The sequence below is a fragment of the Thermobia domestica genome, chromosome 2 (assembly GCF_964235325.1).
Source record: "Thermobia domestica chromosome 2, izTheDome1.hap1.1, whole genome shotgun sequence".
In the NCBI taxonomy this organism is placed as follows: Eukaryota; Metazoa; Arthropoda; class Insecta; order Zygentoma; family Lepismatidae; genus Thermobia; species Thermobia domestica.
Window position 1 is genome coordinate 285,927,795 of NC_137455.1, and position 22,844 is coordinate 285,950,638.

Consider the following 22,844-nt stretch of genomic DNA (forward strand, 5'->3'; position numbering starts at 1 on the left):
CTCTAAGGTGTTTAGTCCAAATATTTATGAAGTGCAAGAATATTTTATTTAATAATTAGTAATTTTCAAGGTAATTATACATACTAAAATGGGTATGATTTTATAATATGTATAGTTACCAGAAAAGCGAAAATATGTGACTCTTTAACTATTAAATATTTTACTTTGTATGCAATAAAATGAGGAACTATTCCATAAAGCAATTAACTGCTATGTTAGTTTGCATGAAACACCAGGCTACTCTAAATTGCTATTATCGAAGTGGAAAATTGATTTGATTTAAAATATAACTAATAATGAAACATGAAATCAAAATGCAGTTCTTACTATAATATGAGCGTTTGCTTTATGATCTTTGTGTTGATAGTATAGTTTACGACTAACTGATTTGAAACATATACTTCAAATTGTTCAAAATATCATCCCACCTGTATTACAAGATACTACCCTTGATATTTGATATTGTAAAGATGGAAATTAGATGACACATGAGAAACGGAAAGCACATAATTACTTAATAATTTCATTCTTAGTGTTCAAGCTGGGAGAATATGTGAATTTGTTCAATAGGCAATATGCCTGTTACCTATTATTTTAAGATTATAAGTCCTAAATTTTCTGATGGATGCGAAGTGGACACTTTTGTGGTGTATACCTAAGTGTATTGCTTATCACATGAATGAGTACAAGTCAAGTCTTACCAACCTAAGCCTAGAATGAATACTTCGTGTCGAGCTTTCATGTGCAGATATCTGCACTTAGAGAATTAACGTCATTTTTATAATTTCTAAAACGAAATTGCACTAGGGAATTCCGTGGCTAAGTGAAATGACCTTGTATTATCTTTTGTAGTAATCCATTAACCTTTCTGTACGTGGTATAATGTTCTTCTGTTAACATTTAGTGAAAGAATTTGTTTATGATCATTTAAGAAACCGAGGGAACTTGGAATTATGGAAGTAGAAAAGTATTGATGTTTCTCTGTATATTTTATACCTCATATATTTATCAGTCAATCCTCAGCAAATTTGACCACAACTAACCTTTCAAAGTCTACCCACGTCGAGACTTCATCAACTTAAATTGTTCTAAAAATTGTTGAGGAAAATATGTTGTTAATTATGTCTATATCTTCACCATGTTTTTGACTAAACTTCAGAAATTTTATGTCTTGCTGCAACATCATAATCTTTTTCACCGCTGTCATATCAGATGATAACAGGCATAAATACAAAAATTTCAATTCTTGATTCCTATAATATGTTAGGATGAGTGCTGAAATGGATGCTCAACTCTAATCAATCAATAAAGAGGGCATGCTATTTGTTGTCAAACATCGCCATTGTTTGCGTTGATGATCAGTGTATTGACGATAGTAGCAACTAGTTAACTGTAAATAGTCACGGAACGAATGATTATTTAATAACTGCGAAACGTAATTGAAATAGAGATCCGAGATAATATTTATAATATAAAATGTAAGAATTTAGTGGCATGGTCAATGATCCAAGGAATTACATCAACAATAGGATGACCTGTCTAACACGAGTTTGAATCATACTCTATGCATATTAATATTCTTTCGATATTATTAATTTTATCGTTTCCTTCAGAATAAAGGGAAAAATGAAGAATATAAACTCAACAGTGGAATACCTACTTAGATACAATATACTAATATCTGAGAATCTATCCAGTAATTACTCGTAATTAAAAAAGACTCTCCGAAGAATAACTGTCGATCAACACTAGGGTTATTCTTTGTGTTAATCCGCTAATTTCAATATACATCTTGAATAATTGAATTTTGCTCTAACTTTAAAATAACTATACTAAACGACCTAATCACTACTGTAGTAAAGCACAAGTAAAGCAACACAACACCATATTAATTATAAGTATCAAACAACTGTTCGCTTGGGCATGTGATAGTTTGTTTTCTATTCTTTACAGGATCGTTCATTCGTTGTAGTGAAGAACAATTTCAATGCAATAATGGACAATGCATTAATAAGCATTTTATATGTGACACCGATAATGATTGCCGAGATGGGAGTGACGAAGATTCTGCATTATGTGGTAAGAATATTAATATTATTTACGTGTTTCCCTTTATACATATTTCTTTTAGATGGTATATTTGTAAATATAAAAACTAAAAATTGAAAACTGCTTAGAAGTCTCATATTTATGAAGAATTTTAATCGTAACGGTACCGAATCCACTTTGTTAATCACCGAACATTGTATCATATTTAATTCGTTGAACATCCCTCAGTCCACATGCATTGTGCTATAACCGCCACCAGGTTATAGAAGGATTTTTTGTGGACGCCCTGTATATTTCGTAAAGACAGTGATCATTATTTTCGATTTATACTTTATTCTGCAACGCATATAAGTTCTTTCTTCGGTGGGAATTGCTTCTTTCCCACACAATTGGACAAAGAAGTCTTTTATCGTTTTCCCATATATGTATATTTAAGACGTTGCTTTTGCTGAGAACACTTCAGTTAGCGACAAACCATTTCAGTGTTTCTCTCTGACTTATTATATACACAGTATATATTCTGCAGTTATTTGGAACTGAAATAAGTGCTTTCTTTGATCGCTTATGAAACATTGCAATAGATTAGAGCAGACCAGAACAGAACAGGTATTCAAGTGACCAGAGTGGCACCAGCATAACAGTTTTTGCAGTTCCTTATCTGTACTTTCTCACGCGAAAGTTATCGCCGTGTCTAGTGCATTCTGGGCAGTTGACTAAAATTAACATAAATTGTTTCCCGTATTCTGTTTGTATGTGCATACAGGTGAGTTAACTGAGTAATTTTTGGAATGAACTGCCAACATTTTTAGTTGATCATTGCAACCCATACCTTGAGCTTGGGTGCTCGGGGAGTTCGACTCCGATACTGCACGTAGCCACCACGCACGTTGCGTCGAGAACCAAGTACGATTGTGTGTTAAGGGGCACAAGCTATTAGCCGGTGAAGGAAGTTTTCTTACGGCTAGCCCCAACTAGTGAAGTCCCAGGTCCGCAGACCTTGTGCGTACATGTAAGTTATACACGCGCCCTCCAACATCAGCATTCTACTTTGGAGAATTTCTTGTTTAATTTGCTGAAGATTCATCTTTACGTCGCAGGATTGTCGGCACAGCAATTGGATTCATCGTGGGACGACTCAGACAACTTTTCCCCAGTGCTAATCCCCCAAGTGTGTCAATGGTGTGAGAAAAGCATTTACAGTGAAATCCGAATTATAATCTTATATATTTAAAGGGCTATCGCGCACTGAAAAGGCAAAGTGTGATTTCAGTGACGAAAATTATTATACATATTCAGTGTTTAGTGTTGTATTCATTCCTCTTCGCTATTTACTTGTTTATATAATAGTATTGTAATAAATAAGTATAGTGTCATTCAATCTAGTGTGTTTTCGTTGTTTGTATGGGTGATGTTTGTCGCGTTATGGTCTGGATGACCGTCTGATCGTCCGTAAGGTTTTCGAGACGAGACACCCGAACCTCTCGGCGCCTAATGCTCACCTCATCATTGAGACCGACGAGCGATTTGGGAGCAGTTTGTAACTCTTCTTGGAGAGGTCCTTCATCGTCCTGTCCAGGTAAGTTCCATTCTCAGGAGAATACTTATTGGTAGGATCACCAACCACGAACAGTGACCAGATTACACAAAACGGTTAAAATAAATGTTCACCCAAATAGAGATCTCGAACTCAAATTTGTTACAGTGCCTTGACTCCTGTTATATTTAGACATTTCAGTGTCTCATGACAGAACATTTCTGGGGACTTTCTGTTATATCATATCGGTTATTCCCTTTTATTTGTTATAATATATTGTATCATAAAGCAGAGAGATAAGCTAAAGACGTTATTTATATACCTGACATCTATCTAACTACAAATAACATAAACAATCCAATACTACTTCCAAAACTTCTTACATACCCTAAGAATATTGTAGTATTCTTCTGCATTCACTCGGGCAGACTCCAACTCTTCCCAGTGAACTGCTATTAAAATCGCGTTCTAGGAGACTACTTGTAACAATACATAATTCCAAATAAAATCGTTTAATGTATTAGAATTAGCATTTGAAAAATGGAATACTTTATGATCATTACGTGTCTTTTGGGTACACCAAATTGCTCAACTATACGATCGTTTCTTGAAGATGTTAGTTTTCTAATATTTTAAAATGTTAGTGCAAGAAAACACATACAAGAATTCAATTATGATTTTGCCTAATATTTTTGCCTAACCATGAAATATTTTCTTAAAGGGGAAACTCTTTTCACTGGTACGAATATAATAAAGAACTTAATACATTAGTTTCGTCAAGCGAATAGGAGGCATATCTTGCTTTGCATTTATTTCATAAAAATTTCAGTAATTTCTTTTCGCAACTCTATTGATATTTCTCATGTTTCCTTGTTCTTTAGGATTTTCAGTATTTTCGACATAACAAAACATTTTTCAGTTTATGTTGTAAAACGTTGACCTTAGATAATCGCTTTGTTTAAAGTTGCAGTTGTCCACCTGGAAAAATAGATATAAACTTTGTATATATTGCATTACACAACATGGGATAATCCAACCGTTAGTGTACGCATAAAACCACAAAATACATTGCTTACAACCATAAATTAGTCACACTACAATCATTAGATTATGTTCTTTCCAAGTCTCATATACATTAGCAAAGTTAATATAAACATATGGGTAGATCTTGATATGTGGCATGGTTCTTTAAGCAACAGCCTGCAGTGGAGAACAACATGCTTTCCAGAAAGAATCCGTACATTTAGGATTCTATAAACACAATTTATACCAGATTCAAGCAACAATGGTTTGGAATCCCAGTATATAGAAGGAGTCTTTCATAAATTCGTTGTGGGAAAGATATGTTATGCAAACTCTATATCCAATACATGTTAATTATCTTATTGTTATTTTGACATTTTTCCTTCTGACTTGAGAACTGTATGCCTCTGTAGAGATAATGATACAACTAATTACTTGATATGTTTTCTCCATTAAACAATTATTTATTTGTCTTCAACGCAATAGGGATAATTTCAATTATTCTGTTGTTGTATTACATAAAAAAATTTACAATAGTTTTCTTAAACATAGAGTTCATGTTACATATGTCAATTTTGTGTTCGATGCGTATTTTGTTATCAGAAGAGCATAATCTCCAGATGTCAGGTGATTTCAATAATATGTTGGTCCTTGCTTTTTTCAATAGAATAGGCCAGAGTTATCATCAGAAGTTTTAAGTGTCGGGACATTAACATTTAGTATTGGTATGAGATTCGTACAATTAAACTCGTTTTGTACTATTTTAAGGAGAAAAATCAGATCTATCACTTTTCGCCTTTGTTCAATTGTAGGCATAGAGAAGTTGTCTATTAATGTTAGTTAATTTTCATAATATGGATAGATTCCAGTTCTCTTATATTTACCGGAACTATATTTACCGCGAAGTATTTGCTAAATTCAGATTGTACCTTTTCCTGTTAGTGTCGGTATTGCTGTTGTGTTGGGTTCCAGATCACAGCAGCATATTCTAGTTTTGATCGGACATTGAATTAATACTTTTTTGTTAGTGTGGTAATATTGTTAAATTCCCTCCCAGTGCTAATAATTATGAATCCTAACATCTTGAGAGATTAATCAACTCTGTTCTCTATATGGTTGTTAAATGTCAGTTTCGTATCAAATGTAACTCCAAAATATTTGACCGAATTTAATATATTTTGTAAAATCTGATTCATTGAATAATTAAACTTTATTTGATTTTTGTTTCTAGTAAACGATAAAAATGTTACATTTGTTTTGTTTACATTAAATGTTTTAAGAGTACACCAATTAGCAATATTTTCCATGTCACGTTGTAAATTCAGACAATCATGGATGTGTATACCCTACTATATATTTTGAGGTCATCTGCAAAAAGCAATTTGTCACATGATCAGGGAGATCATTAATGAATAAAAGGAACGATAATGGACCTAGGTTAGAGCCCCGGGAAATTCCAGAAAATGCAAAATAATCAGTTGAATTATATTTTTCATAGATAACAGTTTGCTTACGATTATTTAAATATGATGAAAAGAACTTGATCAAAGTAGAAGGAAATTACATTCACCTGGTTTATGGAATTGTAGTTTGTGGTTGACTCTTTTCAAAATCTATGTACTAGTATATTACATCAACCTGACCCCCCTGAATATAACGAATTCGATATAAAGTCTATGATAAAGGCAAGGTGTGTTGTTGATTTGTGTCGAATAAAGTCTCGTTGATATGCTGAGGTTACGGGTTGTATGTGCTCAATTATCCGTCGGTATAGGATTTGTTCAAATTTCTTTTCAAAAGTTGGTAAAATTGATATAGTCCTGTAGTTGTTAATTTCAGGTGTATTATTGCTCTTTAGTATTGGGCAAATTATAGATAATTTCCATTTATTTGGAAAAGTGCATGTTTTTAAGGCGAAACTGAATACAATCTATAGCAGATATATAAATGCATCTAAACAGCCCTTTATAATATATGGAGGTATTTCATCAATGCCAACAGCAGTTCTGGGCTTTAATTTTATTATTAACTTTAAACGTCTCCCAAATAAATGAAAGCCATATCTCAAAATGTGGAATTCGTATATGATGTTATTCTCCTTTATTTTCCATTAAATATAATGTGTTCCGATCTTCGCAACCATCATACATAAATATAATTGTTTGAACGTGGCTCAAAGTTCTACCACAAATTAAATAATTAACTTATTATAACATCATCACCATCACTTTTATCAGGAGAGAACTTAAGTGAGGACCGGATCATGCAATGTACAACTCAACTTTTCTTTAGAACGCACACTTGAGACTTCTTTTGCAATAGAATTTTCCAAGTTTTAGTTCAGCGAATGCAGTTGTTTATAACTGGATCTTTAGAATTATTGGAATAGAATGTATTATGTTTTATTATTTATTTGACTTGTTATAAAAGTGACACATGTCTCTCCGATATTCCAACTGCACCAACCCAATTTTTTTCAAGACAAGTAGTTTTATTTTCTTCACATAAAATCGATTTTTTGTATTGTAATATTTCATCATTGTATGAAAATTAGTCTTGGTCGAGAAAACGAATTATCGCATATTGAGTCTAAAATCTTTCAGTTTCTACGTCCCGCGGTTACGGTGGATAAGCTAAAGGAGACGGTGTTTGTCCACTACAAAGTCTACTTGGCGCGAGCTCTGGTATATTGCATCTTATAGTGCTGAAATATTGAGTGTTCGCATGATTATAAAGGAAATTTTCTTTTCTTTTTTTATAAAAGTTCTATTTTCAGTTCGCGAAAAAGGACTAAATTCTGTAGAAAATAACTAAAATCATTATTAATTGCGTTAGCACTGAAATTTTAAAGATTAAATTTTACGATCTCTGACAACATAAAATTATTTTATTTGTCTCATAATGGTAAAAATGGTTAAAAATAGATCGCTGCTGAAAGGAATACTTTACTGCAACCGTCCTAAATTTTACTTCAACTATGTAGGATAGGTGAGTAGGGCGTGGATATTTCTCGAATGGCAGCCTTCTCTACGTGGCGAGATTCGGATCCTTTTAGCAAAAATAATTTTGGGAAAAGCGCGAAGAACTGCAAGCTACGTAATGTTTTAATTTAAGTTTCAATATACAAAATCACATTGGAGAAAAGAAATTGTCTTTACATATTTTAATATAGCAGTGATTTTATTTCTAAAGCTACTAAGAAAATGAATTGTTCAGAAAATTCACACCATATCCAAGAACTCTTAAACTAAAATTGTAATTCTATAAATATGTTAAAGAATTAAATAAAATAATATTATGCCTTAAAGTGTCAAAAAACTTAATTCTTGTGATCGTTAAGAAAATAACACTGCGCAACAAATTTGATTTTTACTGTCCTTTAAATAGAATTATGTGATTTGAACTAAATGGCACGTGTTGAACGTATTGGTGGAAACCAAAATGTTCTATCATGTCGCGTTTTCGTTTGGCAGACCAAAACCTATTATAAGAAATGTTCGTATTTACAAACATTTACTATCTAATGTAGGCTAGGAAGGCGTATTTTACTAATATTAAACATTGTTGGTTTATCCTTTAAAAGAATTCCTTTGATCGCTTACGTTTGCAGAAATTTTCTGGGGTCTTTCTAATGATACATCATTAATATTCATCAAGCAACTTTCAATCATTTTTCCATTGTAACGCTTTTCAAATGTGACATTGTTCTGATAAGAAGGTTCTCCGTGTTCATCACTTACTGTGCCGAGGTTTTAAAAAAATCAAGATGTGATTGCAAAAATAGTAATTTTAATGAAATGCCATAAGATGAAAACTGAGCACCATCTCACAACCAATAGCTTTATAATTTTCAGCCTTTATATTTGTAAAGAAACCTGAAATGACAGGAAAGCTAATTTATCAATTTCAGTGAGTTTAGTTTCAAAGTCTTAATCCAGGATGACTGTTTCAATCTGTGTACTGTAGCAACTCTACCACAATTCGTAAGAAACCACAATTGGCATATTCCTCGCCAATCTGTAATGGTAAATAACAGATGTAAGAAATGAAGATCCAATATAGCGGGCGTCTTACGGGGATTCCAAAAATGAAATGAAATGAAATCTTTCAGTTTTACGTAACATGTTATGCCAGTTAGGCTAAAGTACACGGTGATGATGAGAAATGGGGGAAATGGTGAAATGAAGGAAGTGGGAGTAAACGGGAGAACCTCGAGAAAACCCACGAGCACGGTGTTTGTCCACCACTAAATCTACATGGCCTGAGTTGGATCCAAGCACCCAAGTACCGGAGGTGAACCTTCGACCACAGACCCACCGCGCTCCCTACGGAGATTCCAAAACAGCCTAGAAAATTTCTTATTATTTCCTCACCTATAGGCTGATACCTGGCAGTATCGAGAAACCAAATTATTTAACAATCATATTTCAGAGTTGATTCCAATATATGGAAATACAGAAACAAGTTTTCAACACTAAAGGCAATAAGTCAATTCTATAAATTTTATTAAAAATAGGCAGATATATAAAAAAAATCTTTCATAGTAAACCTGAAATTTAGTAAGAATCAGAAAAATACGTTTTATGATCGACTAGCATCTCGTTTCTACAGGAAGAATTCAAATAAAATGTCAAATTCTCAGTAAATTATGCTCTAAAATTTGTTCACAAATTTTGAACAACTCCTATATATGGTAATTGCATAAATTGCATAAATTCTTATTGCAATAGTTTACCAAAGTCTGCATTCAACTAAATTATTAAACTTCGAGAAACTCTTAAAAGACAAAATTTTCGCAAAATATCTTAATTGTTCCAATAACAGTCAGAACTAATTAGTTTATTAAAGTATCTCACGTGTCTCGTTTAATTGGCTTAAAACTTTAGTAAGCTGGGACAGAAAAGTAACCATATTTCAAGCTGTCTATTATAATCTGCAAGCTAAATAGGAGATGAATTCAGTACAAAGATTTTGTCAAAATAAAGGTATGTTATACTCCTAAAACAACAAGGTGACAAAGTGAACCCGCTAAGTAACAAACAAAACATAGGACACGGGATATAACTACGGGTACTAACTACTTTTGCTTACCGTAATACTGCAATCAAAGGGCATTTTTCTCTCTGGTTTCTATGGCAATACTTAACAAATGGAAACTTCCAATTTTCAGTCAGCCAGAGCTGAAGGAAAACGATAAATTGACAGCAACGGAAACAAACCAATATGCCTTTCCTATCACCACTTGCAGAAATTATAACGTAGTGAATATAAATTTTATTTTCTCTTTTCTAAATTCGATAGTAACCAAGTTAAGAAAGCAACAAAATATCCAACATGTTAAGAAACGACGAACTCAATCGATTTATGTTACGAATATAACCACTTAACAAGTTTTGTCCCTACTCCCATTCTATCCGGTAAAATCAACTGAAAATATACAAAAAACGCGTTTTAGTCACAAGGTAGAAGTGCATTAATACCTCATTGAATGCTGGCATAATACACAAATAAATCTGTTCTTTTCTTTCCGGTTCGCTAACCAAAGCTTACTAGAAGAGTATTTAAACCTGTTATTTTAATACAAATACATTTTTGTTCTCTGTCTTTTTAAAGAAAGAAAAATGAGACATCATAGACATTAGTTTTTTCTTTTCGTAATTATGGTTTCATTTTTTTTTATCAAAGTCCACATCATTATTCAAGAACTATTTCTTATTTCTTATTGTCTTTTTGAAACTTCACCCTGAAACATGTTCGTCGGCACGGTTTTAATGTACACTTTTTGAAAACAACATTTTTCTTTCAAAACCTTGTACGAGTATATAATTCCTTCTTGTGGCCACGAACATGTTCCTTCCCGGGCGAAGGAAGTAAAGGTCTCAGAAATTTTTTACATGAACAACAATCTTCTATACTACAAAACTCAAAGCAAACAATAAAAGAAAAATACATATTAAAATTTGTATATATCTTTTAAATTCACATTTTGCAAATACATGATGCTTTTAATTTTGTTACTATTGCCTAGCCTAAAAGTTATTATTATAAATTTAATTTCCTCTTATAATCTGATTATACTTGCCAATCTTACACACACACTTACATTACAATTAATCAAAATTTTCCTTTAAAAACCTTACGAAGATTCAAAATAGCAAAACAATTATATCGCAAAATTTATTATCAAAGCTACTCACAGCCTCTGATTAAAAAACAAGCTATTAATTATCCTTATGAATAAATTTCTTTATGAATGATTCCATTGAGATATGACTGGATTCACAATTATTTATTCTGTCGCCTCAAAAAGCATTTCTTAACCTATGTTACGTGAGCTCTCCTAAAACAATTCTCGTCGTTATTCACGTTTAACACTACCGCAGTATTTGGAGTCAAAATTCTAGTAATAAATGCTCCATCCCATTTACCAGTCAAAGGCTTTGTAGTCTTCTCTGTTAACTATGACTTAATATGTGATCTCACGAGAACTTCATCTTCAATTTGTACTACAACTGAACCTCTCATGTTAGATAATATTTTCTTTCTGTTATTCTAGGAAATTTCCATTTTTTCATGACCGTGTCAGCAAGTTTTTTATTAATCGTACTTAAACAATCCAGGACTATTATCTTGCTAGTTATTTACTAGAGGGTGTTAAACGGAATTCCTAAAAAGAGTTCTTCTGAAACGGATTTTAGACTAACATGCTCACAGAAATTTTGAGACAATTGAATCACTGGAATATATCTTGGGCAGGATTTTTGATTATTTCAACAATAAGCTCTCAACGAATATTTTGGATTTTTCATTAATCTCTCCACAATATTCGCTTCAACATGATAATGGCTGATTCTTATGTGTTTAATTGCCAGACTAAACAACAACACTTTGAATGTTGTGAAGTGAAAGCAGGAGCATTATCTGTATAGAGGGTGTCGGGAAATCCCATTCTACTAAGCACTTCTAGCAAGTTCTTGCAAATAATTTGTGTACTCACTCTCTATTCTTCATGAAAAGCAAATCGTTATGCGTTGTCAACTCCTAGAAGCACAAATTTATATCCATCTTACACAAGCATTGAGCCTATACAATCGATCATGCAGATCTTTCAGATTCCTTTTGAATAATTAGATATTAGAGGACCCATATTTCTCTTATTATCTTTCACCTGACTGAGCATAAAATTGAACGTACTCCTTTAGGTTTCAGTACCGTATTCCGTATGTATCCATTGTTGATTTTCTGTAAGGTGTGATATGCCCCAGAAAGTCCACCTGACGAAATCTGGTCATGAAATAATTCAAGTACTAGCCGGTGTAAATAGAAAGAAATACATATTTTTTAGGGACAGATAAAAGCAACACTTTTCTTCGTCAAGATACCATTGTTCAGAACGAAATTATAAGAGTTTTCACAGTAACCTATTCCCTCTATAACTAACTAACTAATTAGCTCTATGACTTATGGAACCCGGAGGTTCAATGTCGTGTTCACAGAAGCTCTCCACTGACTTCTATACTTAGACAACTGGATCAAGTCTCTACCTTGCATTCCTTTTTCTGCGAGATCCATTTTACTATTTTCCTACCATCTGCGCCTAGCTCTTCCTAATGGTCGTTTTCCGATTCGTCTTCCAGTCAAGACTTTGAAAGCGTTTCTCCTGTTTTCCATCCTATCTACATGACCTGCCCACCTAAGCACCCTATACTTGATGACCCTGACAATGTTTGGTAAACTGTATAAATTATATAGCTACTCGTTATGAAATTTCAGCCATTTCACATTTCCCTTCTTCTCCGGTTAGAATATTCGTCTCAAGATCTTGTTCTCAAACACTTTCAGTCTACGTTCCTCCCTCAGAGTAAGCGACTATGTTTCGCTACCATACAGAACAACAGGCATGATTATTGATTTATATATTTTAAGGTTTTCCATCTATAATGTTTAATAATTCCGGATATTTACTTTGTAAAGCATCAATATTCTCTTTTCTTAACGGTAAGTTCCAAGTATTTGTTACTTCCAGGTTTTTCTTTAATGTAGAGATTCCTACTGGTCAATCAACTTGAACAAATTGAAAATTGTCATAAACTCTAGTCAAAAAATCGCAACCATAATTTTCTGATGCTTAATACGTTTCACCGTGAGAGAAAACTAGCATAATGTCTCTAGCAAGGGTTCGTATTTATATAATCTTTGAGAATTATCTAATATCAATGGCAATGCTTTATTGACGGTTAAGACTACGAACTCCCATCTAAGATAGTGCTTAAACCTCTTTATCGACTTAACCAAGCAACGAAATTCATTTTTACATATACTTCTCTGTTTATTCGCTTCTGTCAATTTCTTCGAATAGAAAGCAAGAAGCAAGAAACGATTTCCACTATCGAATGGTGAGAGACAATCTCCAATAGGATTTCCACTTCCATCGCAATGCATATAGAATTTTTCGTTCAAATCTGGAAGCTTTAATAATGCATTAATAATAAACATTTCTTTCAATTTATCCAAGGTCTTTGGTATACTTTTGTCCACTCAAATTTCTTACGCTTCAAACGTAATTCGCTTATGGGAGGCATTAAATCCTGGTTTACTTACAAACTTAGAGTAATAGTTAAATATTCCACATACTTAAATTACGCCTCTGCTATTTCTAGGAGGAGGTATATTTTTAACGGCTGCAATTCTTGGTGGATCGATTTCAATGGAATCACCATCAGCCACAAACCCTAAATACTTGATCTTTTTAAGAAAAATAAACTTTTGCCAATTTGGTAATTTCACTTCCCTCATTCTCTTCAATACCAAAGCAAAGTTATTTTGTGCTCCTCCAAATTTTTGGAAGCAACAAGGACATCAGCAAAGTAAACTGCTACACATTGTTCTTTAATATCTCCCAGAACCTTTTCCATAGCGCGAGTTAGTAAACTACTCGTGGTCTTAATTCCCACAGTAACTCTGGTGTATTGACAACATCTTTTCGGGCATACTATAGTAGTGACCTCCCGCGAGTCTTCATTCAGTGACGTTGTAAATAAGCTTTCTTGCAGTAGAAACTGCTGAGAATTTTCTTCCCTGCAAGGCTTATTAAACACTCCTCCATGTTGGGAGACGGATACACATCAGCTATGATCAATGAATTACCACTACAAAAATTCCCAATATTACGATGTGTATTATTCTTATTTCTTACAAGAAAACAACTGCTACTTTTTAGAATAATCGACATGCACCATAATTCCTTGCGAGATTAATTCCTGAATATATTCATTAAAAAACTTTTCCTTATTTTCTGGTATTGGAAACGGATTTTTGTCAATGGTTCCTTTTCTTTTAAGTACTACTTGGCAACAAATGTTTACATCCTATGTCATTTTATATTACGTCAGGGAATTCCCATCGAATATTTTGAAGGTCTTTTTAAATATATTTATTTAAAATATTCGAATTCTCCCTGCTTTTTAACTTTTCATAATTTGTGTTTAATTACATTGGTTTCTCTTGTAAATCCAAACAAATAGAGGTAACACGAATTACAATGAAGTAAACCAGATTTGGATCATTCACAAAATAAATTACAAATAAACTGACTGGTTTAACATATTTAAACTTTACTCAGTTATAAATACTCCCAAGAGTTTCAAACCTTTTCTCCGATCATTATTTACCACTAGTTTCAAAAATATTCCACCAAAATTAGTGGGTTATAATTAACACACTTATTAACGCTCAAATATATTTTTTTAAATTTAAGTGACGAGCTATTAGTAACAGAGATAACGTGGAAATGTTAAAGTAAGATGAATTAAATACTAACCAGTTAATAGAATTTAAGTTCAGAAAAAATCTGAATTGAAAGTTTCCTAACTCAATATAGCTTCAACTAAAACAGCAAATTGAAATTTGTTTAGTTACACACTGAATTGTAAAATTTCAACGGTAGAAATTAGTGTAGTCGCAAATTGAATTTAAATGTGATTTTTGAAACGAAGTTAAAGTGAAGATTTAATCTACTGAATGTAAGAGTGCAGATGCGAAATGAACTTAAGGTGTGTAGTCGACAGTAATAAAGTTAGGCCTGCGAGCCAGAATCTTGTAGGAACGCTAACACGCTTCCTAGAAAACCACAATTCGCATACTACAAGAATGGTAAATAACCGATGTGAGAATTGAAGACTCAATACAGCGAGTGTTATACAGAGAGTTCAAAACAACCTTGAAAATTACCTATTATTTCCTTACCTATAACCTCTCACACATGGTAGTTTCGGGAGACCAAATCTATTTAACAATTAAATATCAGAGTTTACTCAAATATATGGAAATATAGAAACATGTTTTCTACATTAAAGGCAATAAATCAATTCTATAAACTTTATTGACAATAAGGAGATATGAAAACTATCTTTCACACTAAACTCGAAATTTAATAACAATCAGAAAAGTACGTTGTATGATCGACTAGAATCTCTTTCTGCTACAAGAATTCAAATATAATATCAAATATTCAAAAAACTAGGCTCTGAAATATTTGCTCAAATTTTGAACAACTCCTTTATATCGTAATTTCACAACACTATATAAATTCTAATTACTATATTTTACCAAAGTCGGTATTCAACTAAAGCATTGAACCTCGAGAAATATTTAAAAGTACAAAAATTTTCACAATAGTTCTTAATTGATCAAAAATCTTTCCTACTCTCATAAAAGGCAATAATACTTGGCGTATTCCTTTTTAAAGTTCTGTGAGAATACCAGTAACATTCAGATCTCTTCATACATGCTATTTGATTTTTTTATATTCAATGAAGTCCAATATCACAATCATAACCTCACAGTCTCTTTTGTATGAGCCACATACGCTACAAGAAAAGAAGTGTGGACATTTCCAATATGAAGAAGCAAAGCCTTCAGACTTACTTTCTAGCTGTCAATAAACAAGCGCCATTCGGTGGGAATACGTTCGTGTCTCAAATACTCAAATAAGACATATTGTATATATTTGCAATAAACAATGCACCCATTTTCATCGAAATACTCATCAATATGACTTTGTAGTTTTCTTAAAAACCTTATGTTAACAATTTGAGCTAAGAGATTTCGATCTTGAAATCTTGAGCGCAACTGTTTCGCTCTTCTTCAAGGAAGATTTAAGTCCTAAAATTAAGTTCTTCTTGTGTCATCAAATGGCTGGAGGTCTACGTCTACCTTGTTGCTTCGAATCCTTGGGCTTCTTCTTTTGAATCAATAATATAATGCTCTGGAGCTTTAGGTATTGGAAGATCTTCACTATGTAGAACTGGTGAAATAGCTGACTTAAAATAAGGATACTGAATCAGATGTTTAGATTTAGAGGAAAACCCCTTTATATGTGTCAAGCAAAAGTTTCAGTCTGTTACGTGATCCATTTATTCGTGCTAAATCATAGCAACAGCATATTTCATAGAACTCTGTGTAGTGCAACATATATGTGTGGGATCCAAGATTTATCCTGGTTTTCAACCATAAAATTCAATTTTTTTTAACTAAAAGTGTAAGGCTGCTCTTCTGAGTATTAAATATAAGTTTACTGATAACACTGATAACAAAATAAGTCAGGTTTATTTTTACACACACGGGACATTACATTCTACCGCACGTAGCTAAAGGTTTATTTAACATTTTCTTGAAATCCAGATACACAGCACACACTACCACAAAAACCACTACGCGGCAAAACCGACTACCGCAACGAAACACCAGATAGCAAACAACAATACAATCGAACCCAAAATTACTCAAATTCTAGAACTTCTGACAGGAGATTTACCCAATACAAGTCAGAACTTGCTTATTACTAGATGGACTACTGTCTGAAATGAAGAGGGAGGAGAAATATAAGTAACTAATGTTTCCTATTATAACGCAGAAAAGGACTCATATGTAGTAGGAGAAAATTGGAGGATCAGGAGAATTCCTCTTAGAAAGCGTACTCTTTTGTAAAGAAGAAAAATGTAGCTTCAGTGATATTTAAATTAGCGCATATTGGAAAGTACATTACATATGCACTAACTTTTGTCGTAACTCCTTTCTGGATCCACCATGCTCTAGTGGGTAGCACTTGCGTCTCTTGATCTCGCATTCGATTCCAGGTAGAACATTGCATCACACGGTGGTTCGGATTCCACCAGAAACTGTAAACCCTCCTCTAATATGAGTCTCGCTGCTAAAATGGTACTCTACATTTCAATAACTAAACTAAGCATTAATCATATTTCATATTTCACCATCTTTGAAATACGTATTTCACGGTACAAAATTTTAAGCTTTTGAATTTTTAACAAAATTGGTATGGGTTACATAAAAGATAATTACAGATTTGATTTTCTCATGCAAAAATGTATGCGAAAAACACATTTATGAGTAAGGCGCAGATTTCTTATTGTACGCTGTAATCAATGTTTTAAATACGTATTTTTTAAAAAATAAGGTAAGTTTAACGAAAAAGATAAAATATAATTTTCTAAATACTTTTTTCTTTTTATTAACTTGGAATACGCAACTTTTCACACAACTAGAATTTTTATTCTCTTTTTTCGACCCAAACTAACGAGCACCAGAATACCCGCTCTTTAGAAATATATGGGTTATTATTCTTTTCATCTGTGAACCTCCCATTTCATTAATGTATCATTTGCAATAAGCTTCTTAGATTACATCGTACACAATAGTTATACGGGAATATTTGATTATAAGACATAATCAACAATTTTACTTGACTATAAATTCCCTGGTAGTTACCAAAATATTGTCGTTTGCACTTAAAAAGCCAAGCGTATAACATACTCAAGTGGAGAGCCCTCTTAGACTTAGTGAGTTATTGAAATCACTTGCTTCAATAGGCTTAAAGCTGGCTTTGCCTCGAAACATAAGAAAAAGAACTCAATCATGAGCCCAGAGATGTAGATATGGCAAAAAATGAACATAATTATGGGCGTCAGTTACAAGAGTAGAATTCAATTGACCTGTTATCAATTGTAGTAGCAATAAGGAATTTGAGAAGTTCCTTAAACCAAGAATGATCTCAATAGATATTTCAGTGTCATTGAAAACGTGGTGGGTGAATTGAATACGATTCATAATTCTGTCAAGGTTAGTTAAGGGTTTAATAAGTATCTTATATTTTATTATTTTATCGTATTGTATCATGTATGTAGCTAGAAAATGATATTCGAAATACAAAATTGAGGTAAGGAATCTCACTAGTAATGCGTTGAATTTGAAACTTGCTAGTATCATCATACACATTAGCAATCCAACCTTCCAATTAATGACCTCTATCAACGAGGAAGCTTTCGTCAAGAGTCATCACACAACATATGGTATATGATAACAAACAAACAAACTAACTCTATGACTTTGGAAGAAGGACCTTCAATGTTTAGTTCACAAATGTCACCACTAACTCACGGATATACGTAAATCGTAAGAAGGTATAAACGTTTTCATATATAATTTTATTTAAAGACTAGAGAAAAGAACTTTCAGTCGATAATTCATATAACCATGAAAAGTTCAGTGATTATTTCTTGCTGATCATGGGAAGTGCATAGCGAAAAAATGTGGGTGTGCACAAACTATTCCACTCGCTACTCAATAATGGAATTATCTTAGAAAAAAAATTATCAGTTAATCCAAGTACCATTTTCGTGTTCAGAACGAAACGCAAGAAACTTTAATAGATTATATTCGTCTATTTGCGACATCCGTTTTCTTAAAACTTACTGAACGATGGTACCAGATAGGCTAGAAACTCTTTCTCTCATCACAACATAGATTAGCTAGAAACTTTGTCTGAGATATATATTCCATTTCATAATGTTCTTGTTTCACCAATATTTTCAAGATTGATCTGCGTCTGTCGTCTCCATAACTTAACCTAAAAGTTAAATCAGAGTAAGTTATCATGATGATTTTCGTTTTCTAATTTACATGAAATAATTCGAATATAATTAACTCTTATGGCACAGAGCGTGAAATCATTTTTGTGGCCTGTTGCATGTTGCCCGTACTCCCTATGTTGGTAGTATTTTGTGTACAATGTAGGTTTTCCATTTTAAATTCAATAGAACGGTCGTATGCGTACCCGACACGGCATTCGTCCGTCTTGCATTGAAGAGAAGTGCATCATTGGCCTTACAACCAACAAATATTAACTCTAATATTATTCTGTCTTCCCTTCTTCCTATTTGATCTCGTCAATGACACTTTGATAAAATGGCTTCCACACAAAGACGTGAGCATGTGGATGCTGATGATATTATAGATAGCTTGGTGATTTGTCAGGATCTGACGTAAGTGACATTGAAGTAGAAGGAGATGAAGATCCAGACTTTCAGTTAGAATGGAATGAGGGGGAAAGCGACGGAAGTTCTTTGTTAGGTGATGAGAATTCCGTGTTGCAGAATGATCCACATGCAAGTTCATCACATAGTAATACACAAGGGAGTGACAAAAAGTGGTCGTCTCGTGATGACCAACCTTGTTTACCTGTTTTCGAAGAAACTTTCGGGTTTAACGTTGCTCCTTATTCTTCATGTAATCCATTAGACTGTTTCTCTCTTCTTTGGAGGAGATATGTTCAAACATTTGGAATGGGAAACGGATCGTTATGCTGCTGATCAAATTCAGTTGCTGCGTCGACAAGGAAAGTTGAAACCACGTTCTATGTGGCGGAAATTTGTTAGAATGAAACTTTATGAACTCTGTCTCTTCTTTGCAATTATTCTTCATATGTATTGTTCAGGTACCGAAATTAGAGGATTGTTGGTGGAAGCAGTCATTTTACCTTATGTGTTTTGCAAGAAGATTGATTACACGCAACAGATTTATATCAGTTTCATTTGAATGACAATTCAAAGTTTGTAAGTGTAGATAAACCTAACCATGACACTCTCTTCAAAGTAAGGCCATAAATAGATTTTTTTTTAAAGTAGAAGTTTCAAACCAGGACGAAATATATAATTGATGAAGGTATTTTCCCCTTTCACGGACGCATTCAGCTTCAAACGTACATGAAAAACAAACAGAATAAACATGGTATAAAGTTGCAGATTTCATGTGATGCTGGTACGGGATATGTTGTCAAGTGTGAGGTTTACGCTGGATTCGCAGACAACGTAGAAATCAGGAAATATTATTGTATAATTACTCATAATACATTTCAGCATATTGGGGATTTATGTATTAAGATCATGCTTGTATGTGTTGGCTAATAAAATGCCATACATAAACATTTTTGTAAAAGCTATTTATAGTTACGAGAAGGTAAACGTACTTTCTTTCCAAAGCAACTACAAACACTTTCATGGGTTGAAAAAGTAAGAAAAAATCTGGGGCTAAAAACACCATAAAGCCCTCGTCCCTACAGCCATAACATAACATTAAAGGCCACTCCTCCGAGACAGAATACGAACAACGTACGGCGTACGGGCATAGTGACATAAGTGTTATTATAAATACTGAAATAGAGTATTTACGATTTTCTGTGAAAATAATTTCTTACTAATGACCTATATAAAGTATACCTATAATAAAGAAACTTAATATTTAGTTGAAACGCATTGGAAATCAGGATTAGCCTAGGAGAGATGAGGAATATTTCAACGGAGAGGTTCAGTCAAATAAGAGAATAATCTACTACACACTTATAGTGAGAAATAATACTATAAAAATCTGTTCAATTTTGAATTTTGTAATAAGTTACACTAATTTACAATCCAGAGAAAAACGAATTCCTAACAGCTGTTTCGTACTAGCTATTAGTGGCGTCATAAGCTAGAACTATTTTGTACATGGATTGCGTTACAGGACGATAGCCTCAAAATCGCTCTGAATGCTTACTGTTAAAATAGCTAGGATGGGTTGTTATCCAAAGGAGTCAAGAGTATGGATCTAATACTCCCTTTTTGTATAAGTTCCCTCCTTTATATTACATAGCTATAAATCCGATATATACCAAGATTCATTTTCGAAGATCGAATAACAAGGGAAATTGAAAAAGATACGTGTCATTTACTTCATTAGTGATTTGAATTGAAAAGTGTTATTTAGGTATTGTGAAATATCGAGTTTGAAGTGCTTCTGATTTAATGTCAAATTGAGAGTGGTTTGTATAGAATTTCGAGTCAATTTGTTAATGTCTTATCGATATGCTAGTATTATATATCCTGTTACATTTGATATTAATGGTACATATTATACTTTCGCTAAGTTTTAATTATTTATTTGTTCATCTGGTATTTCAAATATATTTCTATTACGGGCCAGCATAATTGGTAGTGTATCTGATCTATTTGGAACATTTCCTTTATTTAATTATTGACTGTAGTATAAAGCCCTTGGGGCAGTTTGTAAGGCAAAATTCAATTAACCAGATATTTACCTGTTTATGTTTCAGATTTTCGACGTATTTAATTTTGTTTATAAACTGTTACTTCATTCCAATGATATAGTTTTTCTGACACAACCTTTGCTAAACCTGTATGTATATTGGAAGAATGCAATAATATGATAGAGCTTATCAAAGTGTTATTGAGGTACTTGGTTCGATCCTATTACGAGAAATTTCTGATTTAATGATAAGGGGTACCACACGATGTAACCTCTTTATTATAATTATAAAATTCAGCTCTACTCACTGACGATACTGAAGTCTAAGTTTTTATTTACTAGGAACGCTACAATTTGTTGTTTGCATAAGAACCTGGTGTTTTTATTATTCTAAATCTATTCTACAGTTGCCAGAAACGTGAATATTTTCTTATCAAGGCGATCTGTAAACATATATTTTCCTCGCTTCATTTAATGTCATGCATACAGTAAATAAAGGACCAGAACTGTGTATGTGAGTACATTTACTGAAGCGTGTGTGTGTGTGTGTGTGTGTGTGTAAGACAAAATGTTTGTGCACTTCTGACATTATTCCGTCGGCTTTATTCGTTACGTCTGCTAGTCGCACTTCCATATTCTCAAAAGCAAATATCATGGATATTTGAGTCGGTTGAATGTTGCGAGAAGCATGATATTGAAATTTTGTTTTACCCATCGCTCTGTGCTAACAAACTACAAACACTCAACAGACCAGCTTTTAAACTAATGCGTAATTTAGTTACCAAAAGCTCAGATTTAGATGTTTTCCTAAAACTAATTACTTATAAATTACTTATGCAAAGGATGTAATAGGAGATGAGAACTGATGTTTTATACAATTCCTCATAAATAGGAGGTTATGCTTGAACATAAATTAAACTCCACATTTTCCAATTGACAAAATAAAGATTAGTTAGGCAGAAAGTAAAGGAGGGACAAAAAATTATCTGAAATGAAAGGAATGAGAACTAGCTTTAAATATGCCTGGTGCTTGTTCATGTTGTAATCTCCTAGGATGATGAGTGGATTCTTCTCCATCTTTTCTTTCTTTCTGGCTGGAAATTGATGAAAACTGATGAAGTTGACGTCTAGATAGGAATCCTGACAAAACTGCCAGGGGCAATGTGTGAAATTGCTAAGTGGGTTCTTCTAGATTTCTAGATGATGGTTTGAACAATTGCCGTAAAATCCTTCTGCAGCTATGAATTTCTTCTATTGTTTTAGTGTCTACACTGAATTCTTCTCCAATTGGTTGCAGTGTTTTTCTTCGATGTTGCTCTCTTGTAAAACTTGCCACAATTACACCGTTGAGACATGTAGTCGGTAGTTTTGTTCTGAAGAGCCATTGACGCTAGAGTTCATTCAACTACAAAGCGCTTGCAAACCAGAAATGAATGTTATGTGGAAAGTAAGGTCGAGAAAGGACACTAGTCTTACATTTGTTGGTTAATTTATAATGACCTAGAGTAAACATGAAAGATTACTCAAGTTTCTCTGATAATGTACACTCAATTATTGTTTTCTATAAACTGAATTAATAATTGATTACTTTGAGTGAATTTAAAGTAATTTGATTTTAAAAAAATGAGTCAAAATGTTGAATTGTCTTGCTTTTAATTTGTATTTAATGTAGCAGTAACCTATTTGATTTCGTGCTGCTGCACAATATGAACTGTGACAGTTAATACATAGGGATATCTCTGAGAAATTTTGTCAGATTTGACTCGACTTACTGTCAAGTATGTAAACAATAATATAATGAGATATGTATAGGAACTTCAGAAGGAAACAATTTGTATTTGGCAAGTACTCGTGAAGTGAG

The 22,844-nt window shown here is 33.0% G+C and overlaps 1 protein-coding gene across 1 annotated transcript in view; it reads left to right on the forward strand.

Moving 5' to 3' along the window:
• The window catches only part of LOC145678538 (uncharacterized), a gene marked incomplete in the record, with an annotated part of 652,003 nt that overhangs the window by 579,048 nt on the left and 50,111 nt on the right, over positions 1-22,844 (forward strand). The window contains 1 exon segment of the mRNA XM_081748800.1: positions 1,954-2,079. Coding sequence (XP_081604926.1) covers positions 1,954-2,079 — 126 coding nt within the window.